Source organism: Cyprinus carpio, chromosome A9, assembly GCF_018340385.1.
Source record: "Cyprinus carpio isolate SPL01 chromosome A9, ASM1834038v1, whole genome shotgun sequence".
Taxonomy (NCBI): domain Eukaryota; kingdom Metazoa; phylum Chordata; class Actinopteri; order Cypriniformes; family Cyprinidae; genus Cyprinus; species Cyprinus carpio.
In genome coordinates, this window is record NC_056580.1 from 26,455,812 (window position 1) to 26,471,143 (window position 15,332).

The 15,332-nt window shown below is 34.4% G+C and overlaps 1 protein-coding gene across 2 annotated transcripts in view; it reads left to right on the top strand.

The window, feature by feature from the left end:
- LOC109047701 (STE20/SPS1-related proline-alanine-rich protein kinase-like) overlaps positions 1–14,493 on the top strand; it is a 58,327-nt gene extending 43,834 nt beyond the window's left edge. The window contains exons 15-19 of one of the 2 annotated variants that reach the window (XR_006160865.1): positions 4,206–4,258; positions 5,335–5,403; positions 6,683–6,747; positions 13,136–13,330; positions 13,759–14,493. Coding sequence is in view for 1 of the 2 variants with exons in the window: in XM_042764291.1 (XP_042620225.1) it covers positions 4,206–4,258; positions 5,335–5,403; positions 6,683–6,747; positions 13,136–13,210 (262 nt within the window). In the remaining variant the exon portion in view is untranslated. Of the gene's footprint in view, positions 1–4,205; positions 4,259–5,334; positions 5,404–6,682; positions 6,748–13,135 lie in introns of both variants that reach the window. The other variant, XM_042764291.1, reaches the window with a different exon arrangement.
- Positions 14,494–15,332: the final 839 nt, after the last annotated feature.

Genomic DNA, 15,332 nt, shown 5'->3' on the forward strand with positions numbered 1-15,332 from the left:
CGCTTTATAGCACGATTTTCCGTGGTCCCGACCTCCCGCAGTATGCTATCCGATCCAGTCAGAATGCAGCGCACCTAAGTGGAGCGCGAGAACAGAACACACTGGGCATATGCCTAACTCCAGGTTCACACGCTGTCTGTGATGCGTATTTTTTCCCAGCCCATGTTAATGGATCAGAACGTTCACAATGCTCGCGGTAAAAGATGTGAACAGAAAAAGTTAAAAAATCGAAAGGTGCGAAAAGAATGAATATCTAGCGCATGAGCATAGAGAGAGTTGTGAGTGAGTGAGTGAGTGAGAGAGCATGTATCTGAGCACGCGTGTCTGGTTTTGTGACAAAGCAAAGGAAATCTGCGTGTGAGTGGAGAGATCCGCGCTCGCGCTTTATTTTAATGTGCTTTCGCGTTACAATAATGCGCTCTCGCTGCTGCTTCTGCACCGCATACACATACTGTATACGCACTGCTGACGGAGTACGTGTGAACCTTGGGCAATAAATATATTTCAGCACCCGAGGCACCGCTACAATGAGCTCTATGACCAATGCATGGCAAAAAAAAAAAAAAGCCCTGGACACGTTTTTATTTATTTTTTTGCCATATGTCTAGACATTTTGTTTGACATCTTTACTTAGTGATTATTTTGACTTATGTCTGTTCTAGAGGCATGTTACAACTTTTTGATAAAGCTCTCATTGGTTTTCTTTTGGAAATATGTTTCAAATTCATACTGAATGCATTTATGACTGTAAAGCATGTCTGTGTGTGTCAAAATCGTGATTAAAATCGAAATCGCAAAATTGATCAAAAAATCGTGATAGGTTTTTTTTTTGTCCATATCGCACAGCCCTAGTAATTAACATAACGTAACATTAACAAATTAACATAATTATTTACTGTTTTAATTCTCGTATCTAGTTATTTGTTAAACATTGAGGCTTTTCTCTGTTCCTGAGCATGACAAGTGCTGTCTTTTGATATGATTGTTGCTGTGAAACAATATATAATTACCTGATTTAAATGCATGTTTAATACTCATATACTCCATGATACTGATTTGATATTAATACTGATTTAAGTTTTATTAACTTTAAAATACACAAATTGTTGTTGTACAGATACTGTTTATTTTCTGATGCTAGTGTATAAAAAGCAGTAGAATGTTATCAATATGATAATATCAGCCTTAAACTGAAGTGAAAAGACAAAAGTGTAACAAGGCATAGGAGGAAGATATACAAAACAACAGAAATCATTCAAATCACAAGAAAAAAAGTCATCTGCCTGCTGAGATTACTTCACACCCCTACAGACTACTTTTCATTAGCTCCATATAACGTATTTATCGCTGCCAGCATGATGGTTTAGCTTTTTTAAAATCCTTTTTAGTCTTCAAGGTCCACCGTGCCATTGACAACCCACCATGCATCATAATGTGGGATTGGCTATATAAACCTCTTAAATTTGCTGTTGGTATATTCGCCTAGAGTAAGATCCCATTCCTCTGACGATCAGTTAAGTGACCTACTTGAGAGCGGGAGAGAGACGGAGGGGTGGAGAGATACACAAGTGATGATTGCTGTCATTATAATCTAGTGCTAGAGAAAATGAGGCTAATGCAAGTGTCAATCAGTTAAATAAGTCCACTGGGCTCAACGGCGCAGCTGGAGCTCTGGAGCAGTCGCTGAAGGAACTCACCCTAATATGGAGTCTTGACCTTTCATAAAATGAAACTGGATTCATGCGTACAGTAAACGCAGTATCAGGTATTTTGTTGAGCAACCGAATCAAAATGGTTATGTCAAGTTTTACGCCGTGTCACAGCACTATGTCTGTAAATAAACTTTATATATACACTACTGTTCAAAAGTTTGGGATCAGTAAGGCTTGTAATGTTTTACAAGTCATAAGAAGTCTCTTAAGCTCATAAAGGCTGCATTTATTTGATCAAAAATACAGAAAAAAAATCCAGTTATCTTGCAAAATGTTTTTACAATATAAAATAGTGGTTTCTATTTTAATATGCTTTAAAATATAATTTATTTCTGTGATGCAAATCTGAATTTCCATCAGCCATTACTCCAGTATAAAGAGTCACATGATCCTTCAGAAATCATTCTAATATGCTGATTTATTCTTAGAATTATCAATGTTGGCAACAGTTATTTTTTGGGAAACTGGATTCAGGATTTCAGGATTCTTTGAAGGAAAAAAGTTAAAAAGAACAGCATTCATTCAAAATATAAATCTTTTCTAACAATATAAATCTTTGCTATCACTTCTTATCAATTTCAAAAAAAGAAAGAATAAAAATTCACTGACTCCAAACTTTGAACGATAGTGTGTGTGTGTGTGTATATATATATATATAAATGCTTTTAAATAATTGTGTGTGTGTATATACATATATATATATATATATATATATAAATATATAAATATATATATATATATGTGTGTGTGTATATATATATATATATATATATATATCTATATATATAGATACTCCCAGTATTTTTGACTTGTATATGTATGTATGTGTGTGTGTGTGTGTGTGTATAGTCACTAGTAATTGTGAGTGAAAATCTTTTCAAAGTAAATCCTACACTAATTTTTTTGCGGGGGGACTTTTTCACTGAGCTCGTCACAGTCCATTATAGGATTGTCGTCTTTGTGTAGGCTAAATCTGAAACCCAAAAGTAGGTTTCTTAGAAGGCAGCATGATTAAGCTGCAAACTTTTAGAACAACCTAAAACTCTGAAATTGGCTGTAAAGTGGCATGAAATCTGACCTGGACATGTTCTTGACACTTTTCACACAGAGTGTCCACCTACTACCTGTCTGTTTGACACATTCCCCGGTGAAGCATGACGAGCTTTATCTGCCGTAGCTCTGGTGACTTCAGTCTTCTCTCCTGCTTAAATGACTGCAGCTTTTGCATATTATTTGTGTCCTTTGCCTTTCCTCTGCAAACGTAACTTTAATGAGGTTGTCAGGCCTTGTTGCTGAAGCAGAACAGACTGTTTGATGTTGGAGAGAACAAAGTGAAGGTCTGGCTCCGATCTCGCTTTATCATAAACATCAGTGAGAAGAACCAGAGCGTATACGCACTCCAGGTGTGTTTACTGGGAACGCCAGAGCCTTAGCATCATGAAGATTCACTCCAGGAGCCATTATCTTACTATTATACCCCACTGTTAGGAAGTGCCTCAGCCTGTTTTTGGAGATAATCATTATGTTTTCAGATTTTCATTTGGCATCACATCTTTAGTAGTAATGATGTCAGTGATGTCGAGTAATACTTTTTGAAAATTTAAAAGCAAAACATTTCATATCACTGCTGCAACCCTGATGTGTGTAATGCATATAATACAACAGTTGTTTTTAGTTAGATTTTGCATATAGTTAAGTAGATTTTGACTCCATTTATGGTCCATGTACTTATTTAAAATACAAATTAAATAGAGGATTTAAATGTAATTGTAAAAAAAATATATTTATTTATTCATAACTATATTTTAAAACATAAATTTAATAGACAGTTTTAAATGTCGATTTATTTTTAAATGTAAAAAAAGTTAATTTATTTAACTGCATATTGTAATGTGAATTAAATAGAGATTTATAGTATAAAGTCAGTTATTCCTTCATTTCACTCCTTGTCCTCCATTGAGGTACAACTCTTTTCCACACAGCAACAGTTAATAGTGACCATATTAATATCCGAAACGGAGAAAAAAAAAACATTATAAATGATGAAAGCTCCATTAGTGATATGAAATTCCGTTTAACCGCAGATCACCTACAGTACAGTGAAGCCTTCCTTCATTAAACTGACTCAAATGAACACAGCACTCCCTCCAAAAGCCCACCTGAATGCTTGTGTGAAACAATCTCTCCTCCAAACCCCTGTAATAACAGAAGAAGCTCGCTGGTTTACAAATCATGGCACTTATTGTTTGCTTACTGGCGCTGTCAAATTTTCTTCCAAAATGATTATCTGGAGATCTCTGAGGACAGGACTCTGCTGAGGCTCGTATCTCTGTCTGTGTGTGTGTGTGTGTGTGTACTTCTAGCTTAGCAAACACGCTCAGTGAAACAGCACAGATGGCTGTGATCTCACTTGGCTTTCTTACAGTCAGACGGACAGGTGGACGCCCATTTCTCACTACAAATATCTCCTCTCTTTCTCCGTCTTTCCCTCAGGAACTCAAGGAAGGAGTTGAATGACATACGGTTTGAATTCACTCCAGGACAAGGTCAGTGCACCTCATCATACATCAGCAACAGTCGTAGTGTTATGCTGCCTTCAAATCCTCCCGGGAAATTCCCACTTACGAGGCCAGGAAACATTATCACGACGTGATTTTGGTCAGAATAAATTGGGCGCAATTTCTTTTTCACTTCCCGGCAGACTTTAAAGCTTTTTTAGCGCTAGTGCAACAAAATGAAAAGTAAAGGATGGGCATTGGGTTTGCATGCTTTATGGGTATATTTAATGTTCTAGTGTAACCACATGGAATCATGGGAAATGTAGTTTTCCAGGCATGTTTTCCAAATAGATTAATAGCTTTTTCTTGTATATATTTTCTTCTTTATATATTTAAAAAATAATGTTTACAAAGATTAATGAATACATTTTATGTATTTTTTAATTTTTTTTATTAAAAGACTAATTATTATATATATATATATATATATATATATATATATATATATATATATATATATATATAATATATATATAATAATAATAATGTATAATTTAAATGTGTATTTATAGTCATTCTGAAGGATATATTGTAATAGTTTTAAGGACTTATAGAAAATGCAATTTCCCTGATTTTAATGCAAATTTAATCTTTCAGCATTCTCAAAAATTAGGGAAAAGTAATTAAAATTATTGCAGTTCATTTGGTATTTACGTGTACAAAATAACAATTTAACAATAACATTCTCTTGTTATTGGCAACTTGATTATTTAGATAATTTATAACAAATAAATAAGTCACACATTATTTAACATTTAAGTTAAAATGCAAATCATAAAACTCTTTGTTCCAACTCTAAATTCTGATTCTGACACATTTGAAGTTTGACTGCGCATCAGTTGATTATAGTTGTTAACCATAAAACACTAAACTCTGCTTTCTTTTTGATCATTGCTTGCTACATCGCGTCACACTGCCCAGCTCAGGATCTGACGTGTTCGGTGCAATCGAGGCCATTGCGACTTGTTTGTTGATGTTTGTTTGCTAGAACATGCTTTAACTTTGTTTTCTGATGGGTTTCTTGGTGTGATATCATGCTGTGCATCTGTGTTTTTTCTCCTCAGACACTGCTGATGGAGTTTCTCAGGAGCTCTTCTCTGCTGGTCTGGTCAATGGCCATGATGTTGTTGTGGGTCAGTTGCATGTGCATTATATAACTCCAATACACTGCCCTGTTTATCTGTAATAAAGGGTTTCATCTGGTCTTAAAAAGGCCTTAAGAAGTCTTAATTTGCAGATCTATAAATGAAGGTCTTAAAACGTCTTGAATCAGAGCAAAAAAATCTTAAATTCATAGTTATGAAAGGAAATGTTGCAAATATATTCTTAAATCAAGATGCTTTACTTGACATGCAAACTGAAGATATTAAGTTTTGTTTTCTGAGAAAGGATCTTTAGACCTTTGTATTGGAAAACAAGACAAAAATACTAAGAAAGAACATCAGTTTTTTGCAGTGTGCTTAGAAGGTACAGTAAAGGTTATTTCCATATTTCTAGAAACCCTGTAATATCAGTTACAGTCTCAGTGCAGCAACTTTATTTGTCTGAAATGCAATGCTTTTATTTACAAAAACATCTCAGGTTACGCATGTCACCATGGTTCCTCAAGGGAATGAGACGCTGCGTCGGAGGACTGATTACACCATGATTCAGAGCCGGTCACGCTGAAGGGCGTTCCCAAAGCGTCCTCCGACGCACCTCGAGTTCCTGAAGAGGAACCATAGGTTTGAATTTATTGCTGTGCATTTTAGTCCCTAATTACTGCATTTACGTTTATGCATTTGGCAGACACTTTTAGCTAAAGTGATTTTCATTGCATTGAAGGTAGACTTGTGATTACTTCATGCATTTTCTGGGGAAGCGAACCCTTAATCTTGCCATACGGCATGCTTTACTTTTAGATTCTTTGATTTTTTTTTTTAATTAATAAACATTTTATTTAAATATATAAATGTAATAATAGTATATAAATATTATTTGCAAATATTAATAAATATTTGAATGACTTCTGACCATAACATCAGAGCAACTCGTGATGTTTCTGGCCTTTTAATGGAGCTCATACTGGCTTCATCTGCAAGGAGAAAATTGAAAAGGGAAACATTTCCAGGGGTCATTAGTTCACTAAACATTCAGAGCAATATGCTATGTATACAGATAAGATGAGTCGTCACCTCTGAAAAAAGATCTGTCCATGCATCAGTAACGCCATAACTGCACCAATTAATGCATGTAGTTAAAATTCACGGCTACACACAATTTGGCCCTCAAGGTAATTTGAGTTCGAGACCCCTGTTTGATTTCAGAGCAAATACATGAATACTGAGATACTTCATATTATCCACATATCATTAGTTTAGTTCTATCTTTCAGTTCTAATGTCAGTATCTTTTTCTAAATGTGTTTTCCCAGTGGCTGCTAACCTTCAGAAGATTGTAGAAGACCCAATTACCTATAAAGTATTGACCTTTAAGTTGGTGAGTATTCGGATGCTAAATGTCACAGAGAATCTTGCAGGATTCCCATGATTCAGTAAAAGCTGGGAATATCTTGGCCTGGAAAAGTAATGGAAATTAACTGTAAAATACACATGTACATTTTCTAGTTATGTTCTTTGTATTTCATTGGCTAGACATTTCCCATTGTGGGTGCAATCTCTATAAAGTAATTTTCAAAAACCAATTATGAACAACTGGATTTTGAATTGTTTTATTTCCGTTTTAGTATATCAAAGCAAGTTGGCAACTATCTAAAATAAAAATAAATGCACGTTTTTTTATATTTCATTTAACATTTATTTTCTTTCAAGGTAATGCTACTTGAAATAAAATAGATCTGACTTGTTCAATACAGTTAAGGCTTTTTTTTTGTTATTTTGTTATTATTCATTTTTATATTTGAATTTTCATTTTTTTTAATTTTGGTGTTTTTTATATATATTTCTAGATAGTTTTTATTAACTTTTATTTCAGTATTCAGTAGTTATTTTAATACTAAATAGTAGTTTTAGTTTTAGTAAACTTGTAGGCCATTGTGACTCTTTTTTTTTTTTTTTTTTTGTCAATCCAGTTACGAAAAACTGGAAAAGACACGGAAAGTCCTTCAGTTTGTCAGGAACAAAAAGCGATTTGTTTTTGTATGATGCTATTTGTTTTGCTCATTGTGCATTGAATATGCACGCCGTGCGTCCCTCAGGTCCCACACAGCCATTCATTTATTATTTGCTGAAATCATTTCTTTGACAGCGTAATGAATTTTCATTACATAATTCCATATTGATTACTCTCAGCACACGACAAACCTGAGAGAATATTAGAAGAGTGTTTAATGATGCCTTTTAATGCATTAAAAAAATGACAGAACTGGGAATTTCTGTCAGGTACATGAATACCCATATTAAAATGTCACCGAGCGTTCCCGCTTAACGCATATAGATGAAGAAGGGAACGCATTAGACCGCGGGATCCTGTAGAAGTATCTGTTCATATTCCCTCTGGCCTTTTATATTACACTCTCTGTGGAGGATTAGAGACAGATAGCATTGATAGATGCCGCTTTAATCCACTTTTAAGTGGATCCCGTTATATAAGATAGGATGAGGTTTTCACTGTTCTCATGAATAGTCTGCTGAGATCATATTCGAATAGATATGTTTCATCAACTCAAGTCAAGTCACCTTTATTTATATAGTGCTTTATACAATACAGATTGTGCCTAAGCAGCTTTACAGTGTCAAACAGGAAAAATGTGTGCTGATAATGCAAGAGGACAATAGAAAACAGTCAGTTAATCAGTTAAAGTTGTTTCATTGTTGATTCAGTGATGTCATTGTCCAGCTCAGCTCAACTCGCTTCCAATAGAGTCTGTGCAATCAAGTCAACAATATTGCCAGAAATTGTGTCCCCAACTAAGCAAGCCAAAGGCGACAGCGGCAAGGAACCAAAACGCCATCGCTGACAGAAAAAAAGCCTTAACACCCTCTGAAACAGACTAATATTAGCGTAGATGCCATTATTCTTACGATGTAACGAGTACATCGGGTGTTATGGGAAGTGTTTCTAGTTCCGGTTCACCTAATTAATGCAGCCTAACAATCTTTAAACAGATTTGGATTATAGAAATATGATAGCATGTGTATGCCAGGTTAAAGATATGGGTCTTTAATCTAGATTTAAACTGACAGAGTGTGTCTGCCTCCCGAACAACACTAGGTAGATTGTTCCAGAGAATGGGTGCTAAAAAGGAAAAGGATCTGCCGCCCGCAGTTGACTTTGATATTCTAGGTATTATCAAATGGCCATAGTTTTGAGATCACAGCAGACATAAAGGACTATAATGTGATAAGAGCTCGCTCAATTATTGAGGAGCTAAACCCTTCAGGGCTTTATTAGTAATTAGCAAGATTTTAAAATGTATTCGTTGTTCAAGAGGAAGCCAGGCCACAGTTGACAGAACCAGGCTAATATTGCCTTATTCCTGATTCTAGTAAGAACTCTAGCTGCTGCATTTTGAACCAGCTGGAGTTTGTTTATTAAGCACGCAGAGCAACCACCCAATAAAGCATTACAATAATTTAACCTGTTTCTGCATTTGACATTGAGAGCATAGGTCATAATTTAAATATATTTTTAAGATGGAAAAATGCAGTTTTACAAATGCTAGAAACATGGTCTTCAAAGGAAAGATTGCTATCAAATAGCACACCTAGGTTACTAACTGATGACGAAGAATTAAAAGAGCAGCCATCAAGTGTTAGAGAATTTTCTAGGTTATTACATGCAGAGGATAAAGCATAAAAAATACCTGTTGCAAAGATACTTTAGTATAATTGATGTACAGTAGTCAACATTTGAAGTGGATCAAAAAAGTTTGTCAAAGTTGCCCTAAGACAAGAACGGGTATTGTTTTGGTTTTTTGATGAAAGATGAAAGGTTTTGATCCACTTCAAATGTTGGCCAGTGTAGTTTATCTGCTGTATATTTTGTTAATATTTTGATTTAGATATAGCTTTTTCGATTTTCTATTCTAAACTTTTTTTTAAATGTCTATATTGTTTTATTAACGTTTATTTATTAGTTTTAGTTTATTTAGTTTATTAAAGTAAATGAAAATGAGAAGTGTTGACTTAATTTATTTTGTAAATTACTTTTACATTTTATTTTAGTTCACAATTTTTTATTTGGATTTTTTTTTAGTTTTAGTTAACTAATAACTGTTATAGTTAAATATGTGTGTGTGTATATATATATATATATATATATATAATGGTCCAATATCATTGAATTTATATTATATATATATATATATATATATATATATATATATATATATATATATGTATATACACACACAGTGGGTACGGAAAGTATTCAGATCCCCTTAAATTTTTCACTCTGTTATATTGCAGCCATTTGCTAAAATCATTTGTTATTTTTTTTTCCTCATTAATGTACACACAGCACCCCATATTGACAGAAAAACACAGAATTGTTGACATTTTTGCACATTTATTAAAAAAAAGAAAACCTGAAATATCACATGGTCCTAAGTATTCAGACCCTTTGCTCAGTATTTAGTAGAAGCACCCTTTAGATCTAATACAGCCATGAGTCTTTTTGGGAAAGATGCAACAAGTTTTTCACACCTGGATTTGGGTCATCCTCTGCCATTCCTCCTTGCAGATCCTCTCCAGTTCTGTCAGGTTGGATGGTAACGTTGGTGGACAGCCATTTTCAGGTCTCTCCAGAGATGCTCAATTGGGTTTAAGTCAGGGCTCTGGCTGGGCCATTCAAGAACAGTCACAGAGTGGTTGTGAAGCCACTCCTTCATTATTTTAGCTGTGTGCTTAGGGTCATTGTCTTGTTGGAAGGTGAACCTTCGGCCCAGTCTGAGGTCCTGAGCACTCTGGAGAAGGTTTTCGTCCAGGATATCCCTGTACTTGGCCGCATTCATCTTTCTCTCAATTCCAACCAGTCGCCCTGTCCCTGCAGCTGAAAACCCCCCCCACAGCATGATGCTGCAACCACCATGCTTCACTGCTTCACTGTTGGGACTGTATTTTTTAATGCAAACGATGAAGCTTTTTTTGTTTCTTTGTTTTTTTTTTTTTGTTTGTTTATATATTGATATCACCCAGCTCTAGTAAAAGACAAAAATGTAAGTCTTCTTGTGTGACACATCTAAAGGTGCCATGTTCGAATTGAATACCGATACAAACAAGATTTGTAAGCTAGTTGAAGTTCTGTTTTATAGAGCTGCGCATATATGTGATTGGAACAACACTGATGGTGAGTAAATAATGACAACACTTTCATTTTTAGATGAACCATTCCTAGAAGACGCTAACCGTTAAGGGCAGGTCCCGGTGGACTTGGCAATACGGCGGTGAGGGCTGTGTTTAATCACTCCGTTAGATGAGTTGGCGGTAAACAACATCTGCGCGTTAGCAGGCGGCTCATTCTGCTGCTGCCTTTCGCAGAGAGCTATTTCTACAGCATCTGCCAGCTCTTACCCTTAACTTCACCCTCCGACCCTCCACAAAGCTCCCAGAATGCATTTCTCAGTCGCACCTGGAGTGTTTCGAAAATCGCATTAGGAAGTGTGGAGTTTTATTGTTTAATTTCAGCCTGAGCGTCCTTGGAGAGAACTTCACATCATGATTAGAAAACAACTCTGAGAAATGTGCTCATGTAACAGGGACGTAGACCGCGTGGTGTGTGTGGGGAATATCTCAGGCGGCCCGGTCCTCTGATCTCATTTACTAATGTCACTCCTGACTACACTGTGTGCAACTCAGACAATTAGGCTGCTTGGATATTGAACCGTGAAGAAGACTTATGTTTGTGGTTGCTGTGTGCACGCATGCAAGCTCTGTGGCTTGAGCATAACAGTTTGTACGTATTAAAGCTGATGCTGAATGCTATTAGGTGCAGAAGGCTGTGCTAATGCTGTTTTTTTTTTCAGTATAATCAAAGCTGAAGGGCATTTTTAGGCACAAAGTATAGCGGATGATTTATTGCTTTTAGATAAGAAGTTACTGCACTAAAAAAATAATAAAACGATATTTTAAAAATAATATTTAAAAAAATATTTTTTGCATTTTTAATTACATTATTTTTATTTAGTTTCAGATTTTTTTTCTTTATATTTAATAATATTATTTTTAATGTTAGTTATATTTTTATTTTATTTTTGTTTTAACTAAAAAAGTATATTTTTATTTTTAACTGTGTGTATATACTGTATAAAGAGAGAGACACATTTAAATGTAATTAATAATTTTAATACAAATAATATTTTTAAATAATTTAATTTTTTTAATTATTATTAAAATTTAAAATGTAATTTTTTTATATTTTATTTTAAATTAGAAAAAATAAATTATTTATTTTTAATTGTGTGTGTGTGTGTGTGAATGATAGAGAGAGAGAAATTTTAAAGTAATTAAACATTTTTAAAAAAATCTGTTAAAAAATCTAAAATTTAACCTGTTTATGCTTGTTTTATATATATATATATATATATATATATATATATATATATATATATATATATATATTTTTTTTTTTTTTTTTTTTTTTTTTTTTTCTTGCTCAGACATTTTTAACATTAAAAAAAATTAAATATTTTACATTACATTTATTTTAGTTTTAAGTTATATCCTTCAGGTATAAGATAAAAATACATATCTGGATGTTTCTATCATTAACCTACAAATAGCAGTCTTACAGTTGACTACACATATTAAGCTAAATATTTCCACATATCACTTTTACTTTACCAGTGTCTACAGTGTCTCTCAGAGTGTTTTCTGCGCGTGTAAGCACACACACACACACGAACAGCAGTAGAAGAAGTACTTCCTTCCTCTCTGAGTAATTCATAATGCTTCACTCAGGAGAAATGTGAGTTACGTCAGTGAGGAGTTTTATGGTCAGACCTTTCTACGGGTCACAGTCCCTCTTATTTAGCAGGAGCGTGAACTCAAGCCCGTATTTCACTGCAGTGTTTTCAGAGAGAGCATACAAATACACACACACACACACACACCTCTGTCTAAGATCAGTCGTCTGACCCTGAGCAGCTGAGTCTCTGTGTCTCCTCCAGAGAATACGGACAGGCGATCGATTTCCTCCAGACACTCGGGCTGGTGTTACCTGTGATAAGATGATCTGCTCTCTGCCCAGCGCCGCTCCGTCATTAGACACTTGTCAAATAAAGGCCACCATTTCATTACTCTTTCATGTATTCTTTTGCCTTTCATCCCTTAACCTCCCTTTTTGATGTCTCTTAGATATTAATTTTGGGAAATTAAGTTAAAATGTGAAGTACTGTATACAAATAGTAATCATTAGAGGAATGGTCCAGGTTCAACTTAATGAATTTTAACCATGTAAAATGGTTAACTGAGAGTCAAATTATTGCATGTGGCTATTTTATTATTATATTTATTTTATTTTATTTTTAGTAATAGTTCAATTATTCCCTGGGGTAATCTACATTATGCCACAATATGTTTGTTATTTTATTATATATATTTTATTTTATTTTTATTAATGCTACAATATAATTATTGTATTATTTTTATTTATTTTGTATTTATTTATTTTACAAAAAGCCTTATTATTGCATGTGTTAATTTAAATCATATCATATATTTGTTAAATTATATATATTTTTATTTCATTCTATTCTTTTTAATTACTGCTAAGAGTCACATTATTATCTGTTATGCCACCAGTGCTGAAAAAGCTTAACATGCTGAACCCGGAACATTCCTTTGAATAATGCTTCAGCAGTCACACAGGCTTGGATTTGTTTCAGCTGCATTAACGTGCATTTGTTTCTTTGTGTTTGTGTCTCCAGGCATCTGGTTGTGACAGCACAGAGATCCCAGATGAGGTGAAGTTGATTGGCTTCGCCCAGCTGAGCGTCACCTGATAGCATCTAGTTACCACAGCAGAGGGAGAGCAGAAGGACGGGAGAGCGAACGCTGCAGGAGACGCCGCTAGCGCATTCAAGACCTCTGCTGCAAAACTCCCACCTCCTGCTCCCATTCAGGTTTTCCTTCTCCTCCCCAATCACCTGCCCTCTGCACCTGTTCAATCAAACGCTTTTGCACACACTTTTGCCCTTGTTCCCAGACACTGTATGCCTTTCACCAAAACATTCCAGCATTCATGTCCCAGAATTCAAAGCAGGAGCCATCATCTCAGGAGGCAAAAGCTAGTGAAACAAAAAGTTTTATTTTTATTTTTTATTATTATGATTGTTATTGTGTTACCTCTTAGCTCTTACCATATTATTATTATTATTATTATTGAGAAAAAAAAGCCTTTTATTTTATGTAAGAGTAGCGCAAAACTGAAGTGGAGACATCTCCCTCTGAATGTAAAAAGCACATTTTCATTCTGAATGTTAACACAATCAAACTGTATTGTACATAGACCTTCTGATGTCTAAAATAAGGGAATATTTTGTTGTTTTAGTTCTAGCTCCAAGAGGACGAGAGCAGAGAACCGAATGCTGCCATGTGCAAACATGCTGCTTTCTTTTTTCGGGGACAGTGTTGATGCTTCGACGCTAGAGGTGCCTTGTTTTTTTTTTAATCTGTGCCTAAGAAATGTAGGTTACAGGCTTGAAGAACGCTGCTCGTCGGCAGATTCGCTCATAGTATTCTCAGCGGTCAGTGGCTCGCGTTGAAGTTACCAGCTGATGCACTTTGATTTCATGCGGTGCGATGTACATGCACCTGCGACGCTTAGACCCTACCTAACTATCCACATTTAACCCGTTAAAGCTGACAAACAAGGTCATCGCTACCACAACGCACACCTTAATCCTGATATATCATGTTCACAGATGGCCAGTGGTTACGCGTCATTTCTACAGCACTAGAATGTGTTTGTTTTTGAGCCCAGAATGCATCTGTCTATCACTGAACATGAAGTATTTTGTAGAGGAAACCAAATGTCTACTACTGAATGACAGAAAAGCCATCTGTGTGTCCAAAACCAGTACAGTAGCTTGAATTAAATTATTCTGTTCTCAGCCCAAATGTAAATAAATATTAAATACTTTATTATGATAATTATTATAAGTTGAATTGTGTTTTCTATATACCATGCGTGTTCCCTCCCTACTATTCAGCCCTTCTGTAATCATCAAAGAATATAAACTTTCTGCAAAGGTACAACAAATAAAACAGAATTGCTACTATTAAACCGGAGCATGGCTGTGTTTTGGAAGAAGAGAGACCCTAACCGTATAATGTGATTATGATATTATCTTTTGCCTGCCTCTGTGTGTTTTTTTTGTACAGTAATTGCTATCATTTACCACCGGCAAACCTTCAGAAAGAGATTCCGTTACAGTGTTTTAGTATCTAATCGTGTTTTCATGAAATGGGGAGAAAAATGAGCAGATTTATGTGAGATGTGGAGCGTTTATGTGAGCACTTGAACTGGTGGGATGGGGAATTTATCAAAAATCTGTGATTTTGATCGAAATGTAAAATTAAGCAAAGTGTGACATTAATGTGATTTTAATGTTTTTTTTCTATATTATGTTGGTGCATACTATACATGAAAAGCACTAATTATTTTTGCTTATTTTAAGAAAAAACATTTCAGAAATATAATTTCACTAGATTGTATTCACATTTTTCTGCAGTAGCTTAAAATATCACCTTATGTTATTTGTATCTTACATTTATCTTTTTAGCCTTGATATATATATATATATATATATATATATATATATATATATATATATATATATATATAATATATATATATATATAGAGAGAGAGAGAGAGGGAGATAGATAGATAGATAGATAGATAGATAGATAGATAGATAGATAGATAGATAGATAGATAGATAGATAAAAAAAAAAAAAAAAAAATAGATAGATAGATAGATAGATAGACACACACACACATAATGTGCTTATAGACATTAAATTGCAGCATTGGTTATGGAATTTTTATTTATTTTTGCATTTGTTTCATGCATTATTTTATTATTTTGTACCCATGGAAAGAGCCTAAATATTTTTATAT